Genomic DNA, 25,236 nt, shown 5'->3' with positions numbered 1-25,236 from the left:
CTTCCACCAACCTACCGAATCGCAGCTCAGAGTAAATATTTATTGCATTTTCCTTTTCCAAATGGGCGGTAATTTAGAATTCATAGGATACTGTATTTACGATAGCACAGCTTCTTCCCTTTGTTCCTCAGTCTTCCCGCTCTTTCACTCAAACCCAGCCCTTCTCTTTTGTGTAACAAGCTGTCATATCGGTTCCTCCCACTAGGGACGTTTTCCTTTATGACGTAATTTGTAATCAAGTTATGATTTAATTATGTGTATGTGTAATTCTGTGTGATTAGTTAGGTATTTAGTAAATAAATAATTAAACCCAATGTTGTATTGCTGATTCAACTTGTTAGCCAGGGTTCGTGCAGATAACTAAGAATTTACAACTTTCAGATGAGACTGAATTAAGATGACGATTAATATTGACTGCTATTGATGTAAAATATGACTAGGTCTTTAAGAGTTTATTTGGAAGATAACAGCTCTATAAATATTATTTTGTGGTGCCCGACTCTCTAGTTAATTATATTTACATGATTAGCTCAATCAGGTTACATTAATTACGGAGAAATAATTTTATAGAATAGCATATCATATCACTTAATCCGGCATAGCCAAAGACGCGACAATGTCTACATCCCAGTTCAACCCTAGCCTCAATCACAACCCTAATCCTAACTTCATGTCTTCATCCCAGTTCAACCCTAGTCTCAACCACAACCCTACATATTATATTAATATTAACCCTTACCTCTCCAGTAGGTCCAGTCTCAGCTGATGTCCGTGAGGTAGAGTCAAAAGCTCAAGTCCTGAACCTACTCCCATCATCCTCTGCATCTCCTTGGTAACGCCCAGTATCCTTGCCACCTGCAGACAGACAGAAGGAGGAAGCACAACATAGAGGGAAGGAGTGAGTGAAGGAAGCAGAGAGGTCGGGAAGGATAGGAGAGGTGAGAGAGAGGAGATAGGAAGGGTTTATTGTCATTTCTATCTTAATGTATTCATGGTCACTGCAACATGTGGTTAATTGGCTCTTAATTCAAATTCAAATAATGAGTTGAGTAAATAGTGTTGAGAGTAGCATAGTCGTCCCTGTATTAACCTCAGGTTGCTCTCTGCTGCTCTACCATTAACAGGAGTTAATTGAGCAACACTCTGTGACGGAGTAGTGTGGCTGACCGTAGGAGATTAGTGACATCACTGAGTTACGTTCAGGGGTCCAAGGTGCACAGTGCCAGAATGCTGCTCTTATAACCCTATTCAAAGTCCTATGGGTCCATACTGTATGCAAGTGTGTCCATACCGTGCAGTCGGCCATTGTGATGTGTTTAGCAGCCGTCCTAGCGTCCACCTCAGCCAACAACTCCTTGACTCTCTTCAGCACGCTCATCTCCAAGGGCTTGTTTTCCTGGGGGATCAGGGGCGACAGGTACTTCCCTGGTCTGAAGGAGGAGGCAGTCTCCACCAGGGGGGCGCTGAACGCCTCTCCCCCAGCCCCTGCTCCGTTCTCCCTCCCTGGGGCAGGCCCTCGGGCCTCCTCCACACGCAGCCGCTCCACGTAGCTCTTAGCTGGAGGCGTGGGGGGCATACCAGCGGTACATGGAGCCCCGGGACATGGGGCCGGGGAGGGCCTGAGGTCGCAGTAGCTTCCCTCTGTTCCTGAGCCCCCTGCTGGGGCTGGGCAGGAGCAGTGGGCCGGGGTGGAGTGGGAGCTGGCAGCTAGCATGTCGGGTAGGTTGTTGTTGGAGCCAGGGCTGAGCTGGGGCTCGCTGGAGCGTCTCAGGACTGGTGAGGGGGGAACCACTGCCAGAACTCTACCCCCTGACTGGGTTCTGTGTCTGTGGACTGGGGAGATAAGCAGGGGGTTACACACATGTATTGTATATTCAATACAAGGGTTCAATTCGTAATGTTTAGCTGTGCATGATTGAGCTCGCCTGGGGGCAATGGAGCTAATGGAATTGTCTCAAAAGTGCAAACCCTACCCATCTTACACCGTAGACAGGCATGCTCAATCAAGTGCACCACAGCACCACCTTATAAAATAATCTGCATCTCTATGACAGAAACACTCACTGTGGCTGTATGCTGGGGAGAGAGGTGTTTCTCCTACAGGAGACAGGGGACAGCGATACTCCTGGATCTGATCCATACTCACGGCACAGTTCCTCATTGCATCCTTGTGGTTGTGAATAGTAGAAGGGCTGCAAAACACAAACCAACACAGTAATTTCCAATTGTTTTGTAATGTGGCTGGGTTCCCATGAACCGTGTGAGAGTTGTCACAGGATTATTTTGATTTGATTAAATGCCCCAAAAGTCTATATTTTAACGTAGGTACCAGATAAACATACTAAGAAGAGGTGAAACACAGGTCAACCTTGTCCTTGTCCCAGATCTGTTTGTGCTGCATGGCCACATGGTCACTGTCATGTCATGTTTGCAATGACAATGACCATACGAGTTGACAAGGTTTGATTTGAAGGAAGCACAAACAGATCTGTGACCAGGCTAAGCTTGACCTCTCAGCTTGACCTCGGGTTGCTGTGCCGAGGAGGAGGAAACAGACAGTCATGCGTTATAAGGATGTGCAGACAGTTCAGTGTCAGAGTGACCGGTGTAGCAACTAGTTTAACACCGAGCCATATTGTACAGAGTCTAAAGTATGGCTCGGATCTAGCATGCTCTCAGTGAATCAGAGGCAGGGGGTGAGAGTGAGAAGGGGTCAGTACTCTATCATAACACCGGTGTTCTGACCCAAATGGGCTTACACACACCACCTGCACCCCACGACAGCAGCTTTCACTTCTGGCTTTGGTACCACTGGTACGGGTGTAGCTACTGGGACTGGTACTGGGAGAACTGGTGGTTCCACTGGACTGATGGACTCCACATCACTGACCGCACAATGGGAATGAATGGGCAATGAAACATCTGCTTTACAACACTGAGAGAGACACACACACACACACACACACACACAGAACAAGAATGTGGTAGAAGAAGAAGAGAATATAACAATGTTACCATGTCAGTCTGTCTCTCACCTGTGAGGTATCAGCTTCTCTGTGGTCAATCCGTCGTTCATGGTTACGCTCCGCCTCTTGATGTACGCTCCTCTCTGACTGGACGGTGAGTGGGCCAGGCTGTGCCTGCTATTGGCTAAGGCAAATGTGGCCTCCAGGTAGCGCAGGGGTAGGGTGCGTATGATTGGACAGTAGATCTGGGCTCCACTGGGCTGGGAGACAGGCCGCCGGCCGGCCACGTAGAACCTCACCAGTTCAGGTATGGAGTCGAAGCTGTCCGTCTCCAACAGGTACTGGACCTTAAGATAAAATAAGAAACACTTAGTTGTCAAATCACTGCAACACAGTCACAAGGACAAAAAGACGATGACCAACAATATAAGGAGTAAAATCAGATAGCAGCATAAAACGGCAACAGTCAACAGTTCATATACAATAATCAATAGATCATAAAAATATATAAATAGTTTATCCATAGTCACCTTACTCACTAGACTTGTCATTAAATCTTTAAGGCCCGGTGCAGTCAAAAACGAGATTTTCCTGTGTTTTATACACTTACCGGTCAATAGTTTTAGAAACACCTACTCATTCAAGGGTTTTTCTTTATTTGTACTATTTTCTACATTGTAGAATAATAGTGAAGACATCAAAACTATGAAATAACACATATAGAATCATGTAGTAACCCAAAAAAGTGTTAAACAAATCAAAAAAATATATATTTCAGAATCTTTAAATAGCCACCCTTTGCCTTGATGACAGCTTTGCACACTTTTGGCATTCTCTCAACCAGCTTCGCCCGGAATGGCTTTTCCAACAGTCTTGAAGGAGTTCCCACATATGCTGAGCACTTGTTGGCTGCTTTTCCTTCACTCTGCAGTCCAACTCATCCCAAACCATCTCAATTTGCCTGAGGTCAGGGCATTGTGGAGGCCAAGTCATCTGATGCAGCACTCCATCACTCTCCTTCTTGGTCAGATAGCCCTTACACAGCCTGGAGGTGTGTTGTGTCATTGTCCTGTTGGAAAACAAATGATAGTCTCACTAAGCCCGAAGCAGATGGGATGGCTTTTCGCTGCAGAATGCTGTGGTAGCCATGCTGGTTAAATGCCTTGAATTCTAAATAAATCAGACAGTGTCACCAGCAAAGCACCCCCACACCATAACACCTCCTCCTCCAAGCTTTACGGTGGGAAAAACACACAAGGAGATAATCCGTTCACCCACAACGCGTCTCACAAGGACAAGGCAGTTGGAACCAAAAGTCTCAAATTTGTACTCTAGGCCAAAGGACAAATTTCCACCGGTGTAATGTCCATTGCTTGTCTTTCTTGGCCCAAGCAAGTCTCTTCTTCTTATTGGTGTCCTTTAGTAGTAGTTTCTTTGCAGCAATTCAACCATGAAGGCCTGATTCACACAGTCTCCTCTGTACTGTTGATATGTGTCTGTTACTTGGGGCGGCAGGGTAGCCTAGTGGTTAGAGCGTTGGACTAATAACCGGAAGGTTGCAAGTTCAAATCCCCGAGCTGACAAGGTCGTTCTGCCCCTGAACAGGCAGTTAACGTCATTGAAAATAAGAATTTGTTCTTAACTGACTTGCCTAGTTAAATAAAGGTAAAATAAAAACTTGAACTATGTGAAGTATTTATTTGGGCTGCAATTTCTGAGGCTGGTTACTCTAATGAACTTATCCTCTGCAGCAGAAGTAACTCTGGGTCTTCCATTCCTATGGCGGTTCTCATGAGAGCCAGTTTCATCATAGCACTTGATGGTTTTTGCGACTGCATTTGAAATGTTCCGTATTGACTGACCTTCATGTCTTGAAGTAATAATGGACTGGTGAAATTTCTCTTTGCTTATTTGAGCTGTTCTGGTGGGATGGAGTTTTGGCCGGCCTGGTGACCGGTATTTGTTATTTAAAATGCTTTTCTTCTGTGTATTTCAATATGTTTATATGGCCTAAATCTGCAGATAACCTCAACACAGCCATTTCCAAATCCTCCAACATTGTCTCCCACTAACATTTGCACAGGATCTCCTGAAAGGGAAGAATTGTCTGCCAACCAGCCACTGTCACAAGGTGGAACTCAACCGAAAATGATTCTCTCAATGCGGATGAAGGAAAGCATAACACACTGCCTGTCACCAAGCTATCCATGCACAAGAAGTATGTCAGTGCTGATGCTGTGGACATCCTAACCCCCTTTGAGGTTGCCACAGATTGTGTGCAAGGATCTGATATCGTCACAGCCAGCTACATCATTCCATGCATCAGAGGACTGACTAAACATCTCACCAATTGGTTTACCAGGTCGAACAAAAAGCGTGTCAAAAACCAGAAAGAAGTAGTTGAGAAGTGCCTGACTGTTTATGAGCAGAAGAAGCCGCACCAGATTGCCTCAGTCTTGGATCCCACACTTTAAACTGGCACAGTGCAATGCCACTGAGAAGGATGCCCTTACGGCAGGACATCAATGATCTGGACACAAAGTTCACCAGCACAACATAGGATGTCCCACACAGTGAGCCATCACCACCAACAAAGTCGCTTGGACACACTGTTCGGTTGCATGGAACAACCACAGAATAGAGAAATGGATGATTCCCTCATCACCCCATATCTTCCATCGAGCTGATCCTCTGAAAGTCCGGAAGACACAGTCACACACGCCCATCACTGAGCAGAGTTGCTTCTGTGTACCTACATGTCCGAGCATCATCCGAAGCTGTGGAGCGGCTTTTCAGCATTGGGGGTGTGTCTTCAGAACAGATCGCTACTCAATGTCTGATGAGCTTTTTGAAACTCTGATGTTTAAAAAAAATATATAACATGGCATCTTGTCCTCTTTCATGAGACACCAATGTAAAGTATGGGCTGCATATTGTGATTAAACAGTGAAACGAGACCTATATAATTGTAAATGGTTTGTTATTTCAAATAAAATTAAATCAAATATTTATTAGAAAATACTGTCTTTCAAATACTTCCAATGATATGTATTTGAAGGAATTGTAAATCCATAACAATACTTTTCAAATCGTATTTTCAAATGCATTTACATGTTCAGCAACTAGTTTTTTTCAAATACATTTGATTTAAATACTTGTTTTGAAATGTATTGAAAAGTCATTCAAATACCTGAAATAGTACACGAACCCAGGTCTGCCAGTTACAATACATACCTTCGACTCAGTGCTGGACTTGACCAGGACCTTGGTGATCTTGAAATGCAGAACCTCGTGGTTCCAGCGGGTCGTTAGGACGTAGTCGCCCGTGTTAATCAGCGAATCACGGATCAGGAAATCCCCGTTCTGCAGGACTACAGTCTCCGACAGCTGGAGGTTGACAGAAAGGAATTAGGAGGGTTATTTCATAGCATTGTTAAAGTTATTATAACATTGCTAGATTGCTATGAGGGACATAACATTGTTATAGTGACATTTTTAGAAGACTGTTTTATCTACAGTTGAAGTCGGAAGTTTGCATACACCTTAGCCAAATACATTTAAACTCAGTTTTTCACAATTTCTGACATGTAATCCTAGTTAAAATTCCCTGTTTTAGGTCAGTTAGGTTCACCACTTTATTTGAAGAATGTGAAATGTCAGAATAATAGTAGAGAGAATGATTTATTTCAGCTTTTATTTCTTTCATCACATTCCCAGTGGGTCAGAAGTTTACATACATATGTCACGCCCTGACCGTAGAGAGCCTGTTTTATTTCTCTATTTGGTTAGGTCAGGGTGTGATTTGGGTGGGCATTCTAGTTTTCTATTTCTTTGTTGGCCGGGTATGGTTCCCAATCAGAGGCAGCTGTCTATCATTGTCTCTGATTGGGAATCATACTTTGGCAGCCTGTTTTCCACCTGAGATCTTGTTTTTGCACAGTAGCTGTCTAGCCCTGCAGAACTTGACGTTCATTTAATAATGAAACACCAACAAAATATAAACTATCATGAACACTGTCTCATTCATTCCACGACGGATGTAACAATGCACTCAATTAGCATTTGGTAGCATTGCCTTTAAATTGTTTAACGTTTTGGGTAGCCTTCCACAAGCTTCCCACAATATGTTGGGTACATTTTTGCCCATTCCTCCTGACAGAGTTGGTGTAACTGAGTCAGGTTTATAGGCCTCCTTGCTCGCACATGCTTTTTCAGTTCTGCCCACACATTTTCTATAGGATTGATGTCAGGGCTTTGTGATGGCCCCTTCAATACATTGACTTGAATGTCCTTTAGCCATTTTGCCACAACTTTGGAAGTATGCTTGGGGTCATTGTCCATTTGGACCCATTTGCGACCAAGCTTTAACTGGTGTTGCTTCAATATATCTACATAATTTTCCTCCCTCATGATGCCATCTATTTTGTGAAGTGCACCAGTCCCTCCTGCAGCAATGCACCTCCACAACATGATGCTGCCACCCCCGTGCTTCACGGTTGGGATGTTGTCTTCGGCTTGCAAGCCTCCCCCTTTCCCCCCCAAACATAACGATGGTCATTATTGCCAAACAGTTCTATTTTTGTTTCATCAGACCAGAGGATATTTCTCCAAAAAGTACAATCTTTGTCCCCATGTGCAGTTGCAAACCGCAGTCTGGCTTTTTAATGGTGGTTTTGGAGCAGTGGCTTCTTCCTTGCTGAACGGCCTTTCAGGTTATGTCGATATAGGACTCGTTTTACTGTGGATATAGATACTTTTGTACTGGTTTCCTCCAGCATCTTCACAAGGTCCTTTGCTGTTGTTCTGGGATTGATTTGCACTTTTCACACCAAAGTACGTTCATCTATAGGAGACACGACGTGTCTTCATCCTGAGTGGTATGACGGCTGCGTGGTCCCATGGTGTTTATACTTGCTTACTATTGTTTGTACAGATGAACGTGGTACCTTCAGGCGTTTGGAAATTGCTCCCAAGGATGAACCAGACTTGTGGAGGTCTACAATTTTTTTTCTGAGGTCTTGGCTGATTTCTATTGATTTTCCCATGATGTCAACTAAGAGGCACTGCGTTTGAAGGTACATCCACAGGTACACCTCCAATTGACTCAAATTATGTCAATGAGCCTATCAGAAGCTTTGAAAGTCATGACATCATCTTCTGGATTTTTCCAAGCTGTTTAAAAGGCACAGTCAACTTAGTGTATGTAAACTTCTGACCCACTGGACCCATTGTGATACAGTGAATTATAAGTTAAATAACATGTCTATAAACAACTGTTGGAAAAATGACTTGTGTCAAGCACAAAGTAGATGTCCTAACCGACTTGCCAAAACTATAGTTTGTTAACAAGTGTGTGGAGTGGTTGAAAACCGAGTTTAAATGACTCCAACCTAAGTGTGTGTAAACATCCGACTTCAACTGTACAACATTGGTACCCTTTATTCTATATGCCTGAAAAGTACACAAAGTGACTCGAAGTCAATGTTAAGCACACATCTAGTGTGGGAACACAGCTTATACACAACTAAGATTTCCTGTGAGAACTGTTATGAAGAGGCATGCTATAATAGGGGACATAGTGAGGAGTACACAATGTCTAAAGGTGTAATTCCGTAGTAAAGCCTTTTTCCATATGGCCAGCAGGGAGCGCTGTTACTACAGGCCAGACCACCACGACCACCACCACCACCAGCAGGGACAGATAGACACAGACAGGGGTGCTGCTGCTTGCGGCTGGCTGCGTGGGAGCCCATCACCATGGAGACAGTGCATTGTTTTAGCAGTGAGGGTGAGCCACGGGTTCCCCCTGTTCTGTCTGTTTACTCCAGTGTGAATGTAGCATTATGTTAATGTGCTGAAGCATCGCAGACGGAGGGAGGGAGGGAGACAGACTCACAGATGGTTTAACTCGCACTACAGACAGAAAGCGAGGGAGGAGTGCGGATGGGTGTCAGGAGGACTGTGCGGCCACACCGGTGTGTGTGTGTGTGTGTGTGTGTGTGTGGAACGTTTCACAAGTTCAGGATTTTGCCGTTTTGTCTAAGACTAAGAGCATATGGAAGGCTGTTCATTATGCAAATTAGTCATTAAGAATGTCAATAAATACTACAGCGGAAGGTATAAGTTGGCAAAGAAATGCACGCATGGGACTTTTATTGTGCATGAAACATCACTAACTAAGAAGACAACAGTATGCACGTAGATAACCACTCTTCTTTGTGTGTGTGTGTGTGTACTCTGTATGTGTACTCTCTGTGTGTGTGTGTGTGTGTGTACCTCTCGAGGGATGTGTCCATGGTACCAGCCATGGCTCCTGATATCGCTGCTGCAGAGTTTCAGCTCCTCCTCCAGCTCCTTCCGTAGTTTCTCTGGTGGAGACTCCAGCAGGTACTTCTCCTTGGAGAACTATAGGGAACAGGAAACACACCCCTGTGAGACAGCCGCTCACCCCTCAGGCTAGCAGGACAGCAGTGATACTGGTACTATGCACGCACGCACGCACGCACACACACACACAGTACAATGCAGTACGTGGAATCCAACACTCATTGACCTGATTTCAAAGAAGGTCTGATTTCCCCCATTGTGAAACCTTGCTAAATAAAACTCTTTCTTACGTGTGTGTGTGTGTAGGCTTACAGTACTCTGCCTGTCTTTAAAATGTCTGTTATATAGTAATCTATGACCTAACATCCTCCATTCCTACTCACACGAACACAGCACAGCGTAACTCCCGCACCACAGTCCCACCAACAACCGTAGTTACACAATCAGAATGCAAGACTTTACAGTATTACACATTTCAACAGTACTGTTCTAAAGTTACCCTGAAACCACCATGACGACAAAAGACATTTACATTCGAGTCCAGATCTATGAGGAAATACGCGGCCAGGGAGGACAGAGAGAGGGTCAGAGTGAAGAGAGGAACTGAAAGAGAGAGACAGTGAGTGGGAGATGAGAGAGAGAGAAGGGGGAAAGAGAGTGAGTCAGAGAGACACAGAGAGCGAGAGAGAGATGAGATAGAGAGGAGTAAACACACTGACAGCATCTCTATACTACCAGTAGAGGCACAACCACCAAAAACAAACAATAACAACATGGTCTCTATGGACACAGGGATGAGATGCTAAATGGAAAGATATGACGTTATCTGACACCCACTGGGAGTAAACACTATCCAAGTACACTTCTACAGGTGTAGGATCTTAATTTGATCACCCTTTTGTTACAGGGATTATTCCTGTAGTGTGTTTGAGTTTTAAAAAGGGTTCTAAAGTTTGCCATTTCCACTTTGACATTTCAGAAACTGTGACAATGTCACGGCCGTTAAAAGAAGAGGGAGTGGACCAAAGCGCAGCGTGGTCAGTGTTCATGATTTATTTAAAAAAAAAACACTTGAACAAAATAACAACGAACAGTTCTGTCAGGTGCAGAAAAACAAAACAAAAAATAACTACCCACAAAACACAGCTGGGAAAAAGCTGCCTAAGTATGATTCTCAATCAGAGACAATAGACAGCTGCCTCTGATTGAGAACCACACCCGGCCAAACACAAAGAAATAGAAATAAAGAAACTAGAATGCCCACCCTAGTCACACCCATGCCTAACCAAAATAGAGAATAAAACCCTCTATGGCCAGGGCGTGACAGTACCCTCCCCCAAAGGTGCGGACCTTCTCTGATTGAGAACCATACTTAGGTAGCCCTTTTTTCCACCTGTCTTTGTGGGAAGTTGACTTTTGTTTATAGCCTGTAGCTTCACGGGTGTTTTCTCATTTGTCGCTTTGTTGGCGTCATTTTTTATAATAAAAGAAAATGTACGCTCAAAATGCTGCACCTTGGTCCACTTCCTTCAACAGCCGTGACAAACAATCCCTACAAAAATGTCCATTAATTATAATCCATGTAAATATTCACATTTCCTGTTGCTGCAGGATTATTTTCCTACCGTAGAAAATTAAGATCCTACATCTGTACAAGCAAGATTTTTGACTCCAAGTGAGACTATCATTGAAAGTACTGCATCTCTTTGCGTGCGTGTGTGTCCGTCCATCCATCGATCAGTGAAGCTGTCTATCTGTCTGTATGAGTGAGAGAAAGAGATGAGGGGCAGACAATCAATACCATATCGCCCCGGGTCACTGTATGCTTCTGGTCACTCGCCCCCTTCTCTCCTCTTCTCTGGGATAAGTTGATTAAACCCCCACTTTCTACTTCACCTCCTCCTCCTGCGCTTCTCTTTCGCCTCTCCTCCTCTAGGGAAGGATGGAGGGATGGAGGAGGGCAGGAAAACCGCAGCAGTTTCCACTCAGATTAGATTTGACGTCACATTTTTGAAGTGAAGTGGGCGTGAAGTGTGTGTCTGTGTGAAAGGGATTCTGGGCAATAAAAGAGCAGCAGGGTCAAGTGTGGAGTTATTGCTTTTCCCCGTCTCTGTGGTGACCCAGGAGAGACTAGACTGCTGCTGCTGAGCTGACGGACCATCCTGTAATTGGGTTTTACAGTAGACACACACTGTGTGTGTGTGTGTGTAGGAGAGTAGGTGGTGGGCAAATTGGAATAGCCAGGCACTCTATGATATGACTGAGACCAGAGAGGGAGACAGACCGACTGACAAACTGAGAGCGACAGAGAGAAAGAGGGGCAGAAAGAGAGAAAGTGTCAGAGGGACCAGGATGTGTGTGAGAGAGAAACAGTGTTTCAAACTTTTTCTCTTCCGACTCCCAAAGAGGGGTGGTACACCCATCCAACCTCTGGCTGAGCCCCATGTTCTGTGGCCCAGTTACAGTGCCTCCCTGGTGGGTTGGAGTAACAGCCTCACACTCCTTACTTTCCTGGAAAGCACAAACCCAATACTTTTTTGTTAATGCAACATCAGAGAGACACACAGACAGACACAGACAGTGAGAGAGAGACAGCGAGAGAGAGAGAGAAGTAGAGAATAGCCAGGTGACATTCATTGATACAGGGTGGGTAGAGGGAGAGAGAGAGTAATAGAGGAAGTACAATGGAGTGCGAAAGACTATGCCATTCATCTAACCCCCCACCCCGTACTGCAGCCTTGGTTGCTATGGAAACATCTCATTGTGTGTGAAGAGGCCAGGTGCCGGGCGATGTACAGTGAGTGCAGCATTCCTGGCTCCAACAGCACGCAGCTGGGAGTCTTGAGACACACACACACACAGTCTTCCTCATGTATATAAGATGTTAAACACAGCAGCTCATTCACCTCAATATTGAGCCAGAAAGCCATTAGCTTTGGCTGGCTTACTGTAACACTCGAACCATACAGTAATATCTACTGTACATACTAGAGGTCGACCGATTATGATTTTTCAACGCCGATACCGATTATTGGAGGACCAAAAACCCCCGATACCGATTAATCGGCCGATTATTATTATTCTTTTTTTTCCGTGTTTGTAATAATGACAATTACAACAATACTGAATTAACACTTATTTTAACTTAATATAATACATCAATAAAATCAATTTAGCCTCAAGTAGATAATGAAACATGTTCAATTTGGTTTAAATAATGCAAAAACAAAGTGTTGGAGAAGAACGTAAAAGTGCAAAATGTGCCATGTAAAAAAGCTAACGTTTAAGTTCCTTGCTCAGAACATGAGAACATATGAAAGCTGGTGGTTCCTTTTAACACGAGTCTTCAATATTCCCAGCTAAGAAGTTTTAGGTTGTATTTATTATAGGACTATTTCCCTCTATACCATTTGTATTTCATTAACCTTTGACTATTGGATGTTCTTATAGGCACTTTAGTATTGCCAGTGTAACAGTATAGCTTCCGTCCCTCTCCTCGCTCCTCCCTGGGCTCGAACCAGCAACACATCGACAACAGCCACCACATCGAAGCAGCGTTACCCATGCAGAGCAAGGGAAACAACCACCCCAAGGCTCAGAGCGAGTGAAGTTTGAAATGCTATTAGCGCGCGCTAACTAGCCAGCCATTTCACTTTGGTTACACCAGCCTCATCTCGGGAGTTGATAGGCTTTAAGTCAGAAACATCGCAATGCTTGACGCACAATGAAGAGCTGTTGGCAAAACGCAGGAAAGTGCTGTTTGAATGAATGTTTACGCGCCTGCTTCTGCCTACCACCGCTCAGTCAGATACTTGTATGTTTGTATGCTCAGTCAGATTATATGCAACACAGGACATGCTAGATAATATCATCAACCATGTGTAGTTAACTAGTGATTATGATTGATTGTTTTTTACAAGATAAGTTTAACGCTAGCTAGCAACTTACCTTGGCTTACTGCATTCGCGTAACAGGCAGTCAACTTGTGGAGTGCAACGAGAGAGGCAGGTAGTTATTGCGTTGGACTAGTAAGGTTGCAAGATTGGATCCCCCGAGCTGACAATGTGAAAATCTGTCTTTCTGCCCCTGAACGAGGCAGTTAACCCACCGTTCCTAGGCCGTCATTGAAAATAAGAATGTGTTCTTAACTGACTTGCCTAGTTAAATAAAGATTAAAAAGGTGTAAAAAAATAATAATAATAATAAAAAATTTAAAAATAATAATAATAAAAATTAAATTTAAAAAATCATCAAATCGGCGCATAAAAATACAGATTTCCTATTGTAATGAAAACTTGAAATTGGCCCAAAATAATCGGCCATTCCGATTAATCAGTCGACCTCTAGTACATACCACTACCAATACATCACATTGGAGGTGAAAAAACAACGGACTACAGTGCATACCAACTTCATCATTCTTTTTAAGTTGCTCATTTCGTCTGTGAGGCACAGAGGTGTCAGGTTTATTGAAGAGGTGGGATAGTTAGGACAGGGACAGACCGCTGGGTCTTGGTTCTTTTCCCCCAGCTGATTCTGGAGTAGGACATTAGGGGATATGGGGGTTGGGCTGGAGATTGGGTGTGCAGGGCTAGGGACGGACGGAGATGGGGGGGGGGGTTAGGGGGTGCAGGTGGGAGATACGGGGGTTAGCTGGGGATGGATGGGGGTGCAGGTGGAGGGTTGGACTGTGTCCCTGCACTCCCTGATGTTATGAATAATAACACCGGATGATCCATCACCTCATTTACCCAGACACCTACTACCCTCCCACTTCCTCACTGCTGACCAATCAAATCGCACCAACTAATGACATCCCCCACTCCCTCCAGCAGATCACCGAACCAGAGGTGGCGTTACCATCAGTCAAACTCACAGAAATTTAGACTGGATCCAAGATACATACAATCTACCAGGCGCAATCTACCAAATGCAATCTACTACCAAAAAAAAAAAAACCCTCTCTGGCCCAAATGGTACAATGCAAAGCAAGGAATAAGGGATGCACTGAAACAGACATGAAGTGTTCTTAGATCCAAACCCATGATAGAATGTAGAGCCTTTCTCTTTCAGCTTCCCCCTGCCCCTACCCCAGCCCCGTTGCTATGGTAGCAGCCTGAGATTGGGGGACCCCACCTCCTCCCCATCCGCTGGGCCAGAGCAGAGGTCCCTCTCTGTACTCTCTATCCCTCCCTCCCTCTTTCCATCTGCCCCCTTCTAAGGGGTTTAGGGGCCTGGATTACTGCTTAAAACCCTCCCACCCAACCCTGTCTCCCACCATCTCAGCCGTATCCCATTATTTCACATGCTCCTATCTTACCTGATCTCCTCTCTCTCCTCCTAGTCTCTTAGTCCTAAACACTATCACTCCCCTTCCACAGACTCGCGAAACTATGAGAAGCCACGTTGCAGTGTCAGGAATGTTAAAAGGACATACAAGGCTTAAGTTAGCCTGGCACAGACTGTAACCCAAAGTAAATCCCATAGTTTTAGGATAACCACCAAGCTCATCTGATTCATTTCTCCGGTAACGTCATTCACATACAGTAATTGCGCCATGTAGACGCTTAGCTAAGGAATCGCCGAGGAGCAACGTATCCCTCACCCTCCCTCCTCCTCCTCTCCCGCCAACCAGATATACATCTAGTTACATTGTATGAATTCCATCCTCCAGTCACTCTTCGGTCAACCCCTACTCCTCGTGGGTGTCTTGTCCGACTGTGCCCCCTCTGTAGGGATCACCTCTGCAGGCTATAGTTTACATCCCCTCTGTTGGCTGATATATCTGCAGGCTGGGGTCTGGAGGTGGGACTGATAACCGGCCCTTCTGCTGTCAACACCGACTCCACCACACCTACTACTGCTGGTATACACACACACACAAAGCTACTGGCTTGCGACAGAGTGGCAGAAAAATCCTCATTCCTTTCCTCTGTCATGCCCTGTCTACCCCCCTTAGGGCTGCTCAGTGCTAGCTCTCTCTCTCACACACACACACACACACACACACACACACACACACACACACACACACACACACACACAATCCCCTCCAGAGCTTGTCACTCAGCATGGTCTCAGTGCCTCTACCCCCACACTGACTGACAGCTGGGCCACAGGATATGACACGCTCCTGGACTCCCACTGTGGGCCATCCATCTATTCTCTTTTGCTCTATTTCCCTCGCTCCATCTCCCTCCCTCTCTCAGAGAGAGCTCTGTCTGTCCGTTTGTCTCCCCCCTTCTCTCTCTCTCATCAAAGCATTCTTTGTCCCACTCTCTGGTTTCTTAATGACAGTTGATTAAGATACTGCACCTGATGGGTGTGATTTATGATGATAAGGAAAAGACAATATTAACTGAGCGGGTAAGAATGAGTTGCTGTGTGTGCCTCCCACCCCACTACCACACACACACACAACGTGAGAGAGATACAGAGATGCACTCAGCTCTAATGATTTCGGACTGCAAGTATGTCTCGGAGCTGATTCTCTTCCCCCTGACTCTCAACCTCTGTTTTTACTGTTAAACACGCCTGTAGGGTAGCAGAGTATGTTCAGAGGTAAGCGCGCACACACACACACACCCCAAAAGAATGCATCTGGATGGCCACAACATGCCCCCAAGCTGCTTCCCTCCTGCATCTGGAAACATACTGGTATAGAAAATAGGTAATCTTTAACTCAATCTGTGTGTGTGTGTGTCCATGCTAGGCAGCCTTGTGACCCTACCAAAAGGGAACAGGTCCTTTTTTGCGTTTAGATAAACTCTTCACAGAGCCAGTCCTGTCAGGGGGAATCAGCCTCTACTCTACAGCCTCCACCCACCCCACAGAACCCACAGTGGGGGTCACTTTGTGTTCCCTCCACTGACCCCCCCCCTTCCATCCTTTCACTGGCCCTGGGGGGCTGCTGGCTGGGGAAAGGCCAGGATTGGAAGATTGGGGGCTGCTGGATGAGACTGAGGCAAGGCCACAATGGGGTCAGGGGCTGGGGAAAGAACAGGGAGGGGGCTTGGGGTTTTGGGACTGGAGGCTCCATCAGGGCATGACTACCCAATTAGGAGAGGACAGCTGAGAGGTTTGACAAAACGCAAGGCTAGAGGTCTCACGCAACACATCTACCATTATCAACCAAGCCCTTTCCTCCCTATCCGTCTCAGGAGACCCAGCACGACCACACCATCATCAACCAGCACCTACCACCAACCCACCGCCTTCCTTCCCTCCCTCCCTCCCTCCCTAGCCTACTCAGCAGGGCCACACCTGGGAGATACTGCCTTGGTAACCCCTCCCCCTCTATGGTGGCTCCTCCCTCCCTCCCTTCCCTAGCCTACTCAGCAGGGCCACACCTGGGAGATACTGCCTTGGTAACCCCTCCCCCTCTATGGTGGCTCCTCCCTCCCTCCCTTCCCTAGCCTACTCAGCAGGGCCACACCTGGGAGACACTGGCTTGGTAACCCCTCCCACTCCATGGTGGCTCCCCCCTCCCTACCTTCCTCCCTCGAAGCTGGTGGAGAGGAGACTGAAAGGGTTAATGTGCACCTTGCCGGGCTGGGGACGATCCTGCAATGTGCAGTGGGGTGAACTGAAGGGGGAAACATGGCTGGGTGTGGCCAACGCTTTCCTCTGATTTGCTACCCCATGGTCTGGGTCTCCACTAACCAATAACAGTAGACTACATACATGCACAGTCAACCGTGACTCATAACACTACCGTCCGAGGTACAGCTCTCTCCGCGGCACTACAACACGACCTGATAAGACTTCCCTGGTCCTCCATTTACCAACAACATATCTCAACTACACAACTTCTCTGTAGCACTGAGATAACACGGCCCCGTCTCCTCTACCCAAAACCTTGCTTTGTCACTGCCCAGCCTCCAGCCCCAGCAACAGCCTCCGGTCCACCTCCTCAGTACAGACAGGCAGTGAGTAATCTGCCAGGAACGGCTAGGATGGAGGGAGGGATAGAGGGAGGGCAAATGAAAGGGCACTTGTCTCACTTACCTGCTTCGGGTCTCTCCATTCCTCTGCCTTCTCCTCCTCTCTCTCTCTCTCTCTTCCTCTACTTTCCTTCGTCCCCCTCTCTTTCTCCACCTGTCTCTCTATCACCTCCCTCCCCCATCTATCTTTCCCACCTGCTCCCTGCCTGCCAGTGTGTGTGCTCTGTGTAGCAGCCTGTATCAAAGTGTGTGTGTGTGTTTGGTGCAGCAGTGAGACTGGTCGGCCCATTACACTGACAAGAACAGGAGCAACACATTGATGACTGGGCTCCGGGGAGAGAAAGGGAGGAGAAAAGGAGAAGGGGGGAGAGGAGGAGGAGGAGGAAGAGGAAGAGGAGAGCAAACAGGCTTACAGGGATACGGGTGGATAATCCACACACCAGAGAAAGAGAAAATTGGCCGGATTAAACCCTGGATGGCTGTCGGCTGAATTTCATTGTTCAGGTCATATGAGGTTCCCAAAAACCCACAAACCTCCTCTGACTGGGATTTATTATATTTTTCCTATTCAGAAAGATTCCCGGTTCACAAATTGGTATGGATTCATTTTGTTTACAGACATATCGACCGCAGAAATTATATAACACTCTGCTGGGTGAAAGCATAACCTGCCCGTCTATGTGAGATGAATATCAAAATAAATGTGTGTTGGCATGTAGGAGTAGTCAGGAATAGACCGTGCTTAAGCCCCTCTCCTCACACACAGAAAAACACACACACTAAAAGAATGGCCCATTAATGGCCAGTTTAAAGGCTCTCAAGGGTCAGGGGTCAGGGCCCTGATGGATTGTGGGTCTTGGTGCCTCATCAATACTAACCTGCTTCTGCTCCTCTAGCCCAGCGGTGTCAGTGTGTGGGACGTTTTGTGTGTGTGTGTGTGGTGTGTCGGCTGGGAGCCAGAGGCCGAGGCCAGAGGCTATCTGTTACCACGGTGACAAGCGGTAATGTGTTAAGCCGAGGCCATGGGATCTTTTTGTTGTTCTTTATAAATGGAGGCCTTTACACTGCCAGATAAACCACAAGTCCCACGATGCTTCTCTCTCTCCCCACCACCCCAAGGCAAGAGAGGAGGAAGCAGCAGGAGGAAAGAGTCAAGAGGAGCAGAATGTGTGTGTGTGTGTGTGTGTGTGGTGGAGAAATACAGAGATGCTGCATCCCATTGATTAATCAATAAACGCCAGGCCTGAATTAATTGTTGCTGCCTAAAAGACACAGCGGGCTGGAATTATGAAGATGTGGAAAGCCAATAAAAGATGGGAGATTTCATCTCCTCCCAAAAACAGAGACTTATGTCCCTGATGAGGAGTCAGGAACACATGAGGGATCTGACAGACAGAGACTGAGCAGATGAGACCAGACATTGACTGAACGGACTCCGTTTGATGCTACAGCCAGACAGACACCAGATCGCTTTCCGTTTTAGACTCAACTCCTTTGTCACCGTCTTACATAGCGTTTATGACAACGACAAAGGAGTTGGCTAGCCTGGAATCCAAACTGAACCGTTTCATGGTGAAGCAAAGGGGCTGGCTAGCCTGGAATCCAAACTGAACCGTTTCATGGTGAAGCAAAGGAGTTGGCTAGCCTGGAATCCAAACTGAACCGTTTCATGGTGAAGCAAAGGGGCTGGCTAGCCTGGAATCCAAACTGAACCGTTTCATGGTGAAGCAAAGGGGCTGGCTAGCCTGGAATCCAAACTGAACCGTTTCATGGTGAAGCAAAGGAGTGGGCTAGCCTGGAATCCAAACTGAACCGTTTCATGGTGAAGCAAAGGGGCTGGCTAGCCTGGAATCCAAACTGAACCGTTTCATGGTGAAGCAAAGGAGTTGGCTAGCCTGGAATCCAAACTGAACCGTTTCATGGTGAAGCAAAGGGGCTGGCTAGCCTGGAATCCGAACTGAACTGTTTCATGGTGAGGCAAAGGGGCTGGCTAGCCTGGAATCCAAACTGAACCGTTTCATGGTGAAGCAAAGGGGCTGGCTAGCCTGGAATCCAGACTGAACTGTTTCATGGTGAAGCAAAGGGTCTGGCTAGCCTGGAATCCAAAATGAACCGTTTCATGGTGAAGCAAAGGGGCTGGCTAGAGACAAAATCAGTCTATCATGGGTTCGTACACTTTTTCAGCTTGAAACCCAAATGAGAAATTGACCATCCTCCTGTGACCCAAATCATCCTTTAATGACTCAAATTAAGTCGAAATAGTGTGTATTATAGATGTATTCTCATAACCCGCAAACCATCTCTCACATGCCCAGGGCCAACTTTGGGTCCCGACCCATAGTTTAAGAAACCCTTGTCTAACTTGCTGTATCATTCAATTCAGGGAGACATTTTTTTTTTTTTTTTTTAAATCTCTAGAGACTCCCTGGTGAAATTAAGGATAAATAGATTGCGAAACACAGATTGAAGGATTGTTTCTGATTCAGACACTGAATGAATGGCTCTACTCTGATGGTCAGTAATATATCCTGCCCCCATCCCCATCCTTCAGAGGAAATTGATGAGAGCATCGTAACAGCATCTCATCCCTCCCTCATCTCATCCCTCATCAAATGACTGACCACTCCCAATCCCAGCCACTGGCTTCAGGCCTGAGGGAAAGCATGGACCAGAGAGAGGAGGAAGGAACGGAGGGAAAAGAGGGAGAGGAGGGAAAGGAAGCGAGAACGGAGGGATGGGCCTGTCACATCAATCATCATCCATCACATCAAACCACAACAGCAGCAGTGGAGAACAGCAGCACGTCTATTGTTGCTCGTACATTAGTCTCGATGCGCCACAACAAAAGACAACAGCAGATACAAAGCAATATGACTTAATATAGGGAGCCCCTGACGGCCTCAGCATTATTTGTAGCTTTGGCTGTAAGTGTTGATATTTGATATAGTTTTAATAGCTGATCGTCACACCCTTTTATTTTGCTTTTACTTTCAGCTGTGCTTTTATGCTTTTGGTGTGGTCAAGGGCCTTTGTGGGTCGACGGTGTAACCGCCCTGCAGTGCATACAAAAGGCTAACGTTGGAAAAGATCTCCTGTGTGTGTGTGTATACATGCTGATGAGCACACAGGAAGAGACAGGCAAGCACATGCACAACATGCAGACACACACGCCCACGCCAGTCTAATCGATACCTGGACGTTTTGCTTTGTGAGGGCGAAAAGAGGAAAAGCATCAATGTCGCTGACAGGCCGTGGTCCGCCCGGAGTTGACAGTCAGTCGCGGACACCCAACGCTATACAGTCCTCAGTCTGTCAGTACACAAACACAGGGTGACCTATTGACGGGCTTGACGGGTTCTGCACACAAACACACAGACCAGGGTCATACGAGAGACGGGGAGGAGAGGGAGAGAGAGAACGGGGTGGGGGGTGGTGGGGGGACCAGAGAGGGAGGAAAGTCAGGTGAGGGGGAGGAGGGAGAGAGAGAGACGTCGGCAGGTAGCCTAGTGGTTAGAGCGTTGGGCCAGTAACCGAAAGGTAGCTGGATCGAATCCCCGAGCTGACAAGGTAAAAATCACCCTGAACAAGGCATTTAACCCACTGTTCCTAGGCCATCATTGTAAATAAGAATTTGTTCTTAACTGACTTGCCTAGTTAAATAAAGGTTAAAAAAAATCATTTTTTAAATATATAAAAGCTGTCATACCTATATGATACATATAAAATAAACAGATTAGAGAAAGTCCTCACGTACACGCGGCCTCTTCTCCCCATGTCCACTGCTGATAATGATATGGTAATGAGGCAGCGTTTGATCTGATAGGTGGACTGGTGATGCATATAAATCAGGGGTGTGAATTAGCCAGGCCCTCTGATGGGCAGAGTACACGCACACACACAGCCCTGTCTGGCTGTTATAGTATCCGTGGTCGTGATAGAACCATGTATTGCCCAATTAAGAACATTGAGTGTGGGGTTCTTGACATCCACTGTTCTTCAGAATTCTAAAAGGTTCTTGAAATGTATGGGAGCCTGCAGATGTGTCCCTTTCACTATGTTAACTAGTGTTGGTTTTTCAGTGTAACATTTCTAGCGTTGATTCAAGAGATAAATTAACACAGTGGTGTAAAAGAACCCCAGTGTTGGTGTTAATAACCAGAGTGGAAGCCAAATCACGCCCATCCTTATCATATTTCCCAGCATGCTCTATTGCAAGTTGATTTTAAGAATAGTTGTGTTTCAATATCTCTGTTTTTGCATGTACACTGATTGATTAATTAATCTCACGCTATAAATGACATACATTTTCCTAAACTATTCCAATCTGTTACTTAGACTTACTGCACCAGTTACTGAAATGGTTGTTCCAGTTTAGATATTTAAGGTAGTCTCATATCTTAGTCTTCCCAAAATTCCAAATGTTGGATATCCCCACTCTGGCTGGATTCCAATAGAAATTACACATCACTTTGCTAGCCGGCATAATGTGGCTTGCAGGCCTGATGTGGCCTGTAAACCAAGAGTTTCAGGCCACTGTATTATGGTAAAACTACGCCTTCACAGGAAGGCATGAAATATCTATTGTGTTATCTCGAATAATTACATTTAAATGACAACATATTCACTTAAAATCTCACTTGGTGAAGGCCACAGGACTGAAAATGAATGAATACAAGAACCGTGTCTGTGTCACTAGCAAACACAGTCATGGGTGGTAACTTTAAAATTCACTTGAAAGTCACCAAGGATATGCAATATGAATATGCAAATAAGACTTTAAACCCTACAGCAGGGATATCGAATTCTGGTCCTGGAGGGCCGAAACTTGTCTGTTTTTTGGATTTTTGTATGGTTCATCAAAAGAACCATCCCATGAAAAGGTGCTTCAGAGACCCTAAAATGGTTCCACTATGGCATCGCTCTCACAAACCTTATTCGGTTCCAACTGGCACCTTTATTTTGAAGAGTGCACACAGAAATACCTCTGAGCCTTATAGCCTGCTTCAAATCCGGGCCCTGCTATCTTCCGTTTGCACTGTCAGTACAATAGTCTCTCTCTTTTCTCCATCCTTCCCTCTCCCCTTGTCCCAACTGATCATCGTTGGAGCTGCAGCAGGCAGCATGCCCCAGAGCTGCGATGCTATTGGCTAGAGATGATGTCATTGTTTCCAGGAGGCAAGGTAGCGCTGAGTGCTATTGGCTGGCAGGGCAGAAAGGCTAGACAGTGCGGGAGCGCTGAGGTATCACTTTCATTCATACAGAGCAGAGAGAGTGAGCAGAGCTCTGTGTACCCGCTGCCACACATCTCGCACGCACACACAGACAGACACACACACGGGCGCACACACTCACTCACACACACACACACACACACATTACGGTACAGCTCTTGCACAGTGTCTGAGGGCGGGGCGGGGCAAAGCTTTGATGGACAGCTAGTAACCCCTCGGTTACCTCCGACACAGAGGGCCATTACATTGACAGACTGAGATAGTATTGGTACAGTACTCATGCTCCTAAAACACACACACGCTCTTTCTTCCTCACAGACAGTATAATCATTGATGGGGGTAGGGATAGAGGGATATCGGGGAGGTGGGTGTTGTCCTTGTGTGTGTACTAGGCTGTCACCATGGTGATGTTCAGATGGAGCCCTTCTTGCTGGCTTGAACTCGCGCTGTTGGAGAGGAGGGAGGAGGGGGAGGGCCTTCCAAAACACAACACACATCCCTTAAGATCAGCAATGCCCTTGCAATGTCCGGACTCTCATAGCACACCGAAAGCAGCCTAAAATATGTGTGGGTGTGTGTGTGTGTGTGTGTGTGTGTGTGTGTGTACACTCCCAGAGGGAAACACTAGCCCTGCCTGCACAAGATCGACGTGTTATTCCGAGAGACACTCATGGGAAATTAGCCTGTGATACCCTGCTGTGGTGTCACCCTTACCCGTCTTCCCTCTCTCACCCCCCTTCCTCACCTTCCTCTGTCCATTTTTCCATCCAGAGAATTATGTAATGGTTTTCTGTAGTTGCTGTTGCCTAAGCTCCGATGAGATGCATACATACTGTATCTAAAGAGACGGACAGTCATCCCTCCATCTCTCTATCCCTCCATCTCTATGTTGAGACTGCTATGTGGAAGTCTCATCTTTTCAGGAGCACGATGGTGTTGCCTATGGCACAGCTCATGAAGATGCATGTTTTTGTGTGTGTGTGTGTGTGTACCAGCAGCATCAGCGTCTGCCGTTCAGTCACACTAAATTAGTCCTAAACGTTCAGTCAGCTCAACACTTCAGCAGAGCATACTGTTGCCTCTCTTGAGCGCTGAAAACCATCTAATCAGGGTAATTCTCTCTGTGTGTGTGTTCCCTTTGAACACGATCTAATCAAGGATAGTCTAATTCTTAGTCTCATCTAAATGGAATTGCATTCAAAGCTTTTCAATTGAATTGTTTCATCTTTAGAGAACGTCTAATGAAACGTTATTCATTAATCCCTAACGTATCTTTATGTTAGATTCCATTACTTTAATCGTTTGGGTATCATCAACATTTTAATCTTCAGTCTCATCTTTTTCTAAATGAAATTGATCACAGAAACGGTTGTTTAAACGTTTTCTGATTTACATTTTTGAAAATGGTTCTACTAGTTTTATTTCGATGTTATCAGTAACCGTCTGTGAAAAACATAAATCTCCTATATCTTCTCTTCCACCATGATCAAACATATTGTCTGCTGCTGTGGAGCTGTTCTCTGTCCTACGCCGCAAATCACCTAGTTGCACTTTAATTGCCTGGGGTCCTTTCATAAAGTAAACTGAAACATTAAGAATTCCACCGAGACTCTGGTACCCAGTAACTCACAAAGACCTTTTTTGGGGGGGCCCATCGCTGGGAAGAGGAAGAAGATTTATTTATGGTATAAATGCCAGTGAGGTAGATTGATTCCAGAGAACCTACAGCGTAAATGGGAGACCTAGGTTACTCGTGCCTTCTGTTCAACCTTTACCTATCCCACTGATGTTAGAAGACGGTCTTTCACGAGGGGAGACCTGGTGTCCCGTCGTGCCATAAATAACAATGCTAGTCTGAGGAGTACTGGGACCACGTCACCTCAACCTCCCCTGGCTGACCCACTAAATGCTCACACCCATCTTATCAGAGACCCAACAGACAAAGACGAGACCTAGGTTACTCGTGCCTTAAACCTTAGCATGGGCCCGACATCTGTAGTTGACGTACTGCTACAGCTAAAACCATTCTACTGCTAAAGCCGTGTACAGTGCTGGTTTGAATGCAAGCGGTACTCCGAAGAGGTACAGAAACGGGTAAGAAGCACGTCGAGAAGCTGTGACCACCAGGTTACCATAACCTTCCCTACCCTCGGCCCACTTATCCTCAGGCCTCTGCGCTCACCAGAGAGGCTCAGTAGGGGTGGTTCAGTCATATCTGTCCGGCTGAACTCTGGCCTCCTGCGGGCGACCCCGAAAACCGCCGACCCCCGGGGTCAAAGGCCAAGTGGACACACAATAGAACCCCTCCCCCTGACCCCTCATGCCTAAATCCTCACCCCAGATTCCCTCTCGCTCTCGAACGCCGTCAGAAACACACGGCATCAGAAGTCCGCTGACATCCATAGCAGCAAACGGTCTGCCACGTCAACAATGAAATGATGTTTATCAATGTTCAATAATGAGGAATTTAATAGGATATAGACCTACTGGTAGATGAATAGCTTGTGAGGCCGTGTATAGTGAGTTGGAGAGCGGGGGTTGGGGAGTGTACAGAGCAGGTGGGGGTAGAAGTAAGTTCCAGACCAAGTCTGTGATCTCAGCAGTGCTGTGCTGCTCTGCTCCCTAAAAGAGCCACACACACAAAGACTTCTGAGGGGGAACCATGCAGGCACCACGAGGGGTCCTTTAGATCTCTCTGTATGGCACACACATACATGGAAGCATGCAACAACCTCCAATCCCTTAATGTAGCACCTGGATCTGAGGGAC

The 25,236-nt window shown here is 46.1% G+C and overlaps 1 protein-coding gene across 3 annotated transcripts in view; it reads right to left on the bottom strand.

Moving 5' to 3' along the window:
• sh2d3ca (SH2 domain containing 3Ca) overlaps positions 1–25,236 on the bottom strand; it is an 81,937-nt gene that overhangs the window by 22,456 nt on the left and 34,245 nt on the right. For all 3 annotated transcript variants that reach the window (XM_029657106.2, XM_029657113.2, XM_029657120.2), the window contains 6 exons: positions 9,243–9,371; positions 6,201–6,353; positions 3,036–3,313; positions 2,065–2,192; positions 1,292–1,833; positions 740–855 (listed from right to left, as the gene is read on the bottom strand). In XM_029657106.2, the coding sequence (XP_029512966.2) occupies positions 740–855; positions 1,292–1,833; positions 2,065–2,192; positions 3,036–3,313; positions 6,201–6,353; positions 9,243–9,371 (1,346 nt within the window). The remainder of the gene's footprint in view (positions 1–739; positions 856–1,291; positions 1,834–2,064; positions 2,193–3,035; positions 3,314–6,200; positions 6,354–9,242; positions 9,372–25,236) is intronic.

Source organism: Oncorhynchus nerka, linkage group LG4 (assembly GCF_034236695.1).
Source record: "Oncorhynchus nerka isolate Pitt River linkage group LG4, Oner_Uvic_2.0, whole genome shotgun sequence".
Taxonomy (NCBI): domain Eukaryota; kingdom Metazoa; phylum Chordata; class Actinopteri; order Salmoniformes; family Salmonidae; genus Oncorhynchus; species Oncorhynchus nerka.
This window is presented reverse-complemented; position numbering and strand designations above follow the sequence as displayed.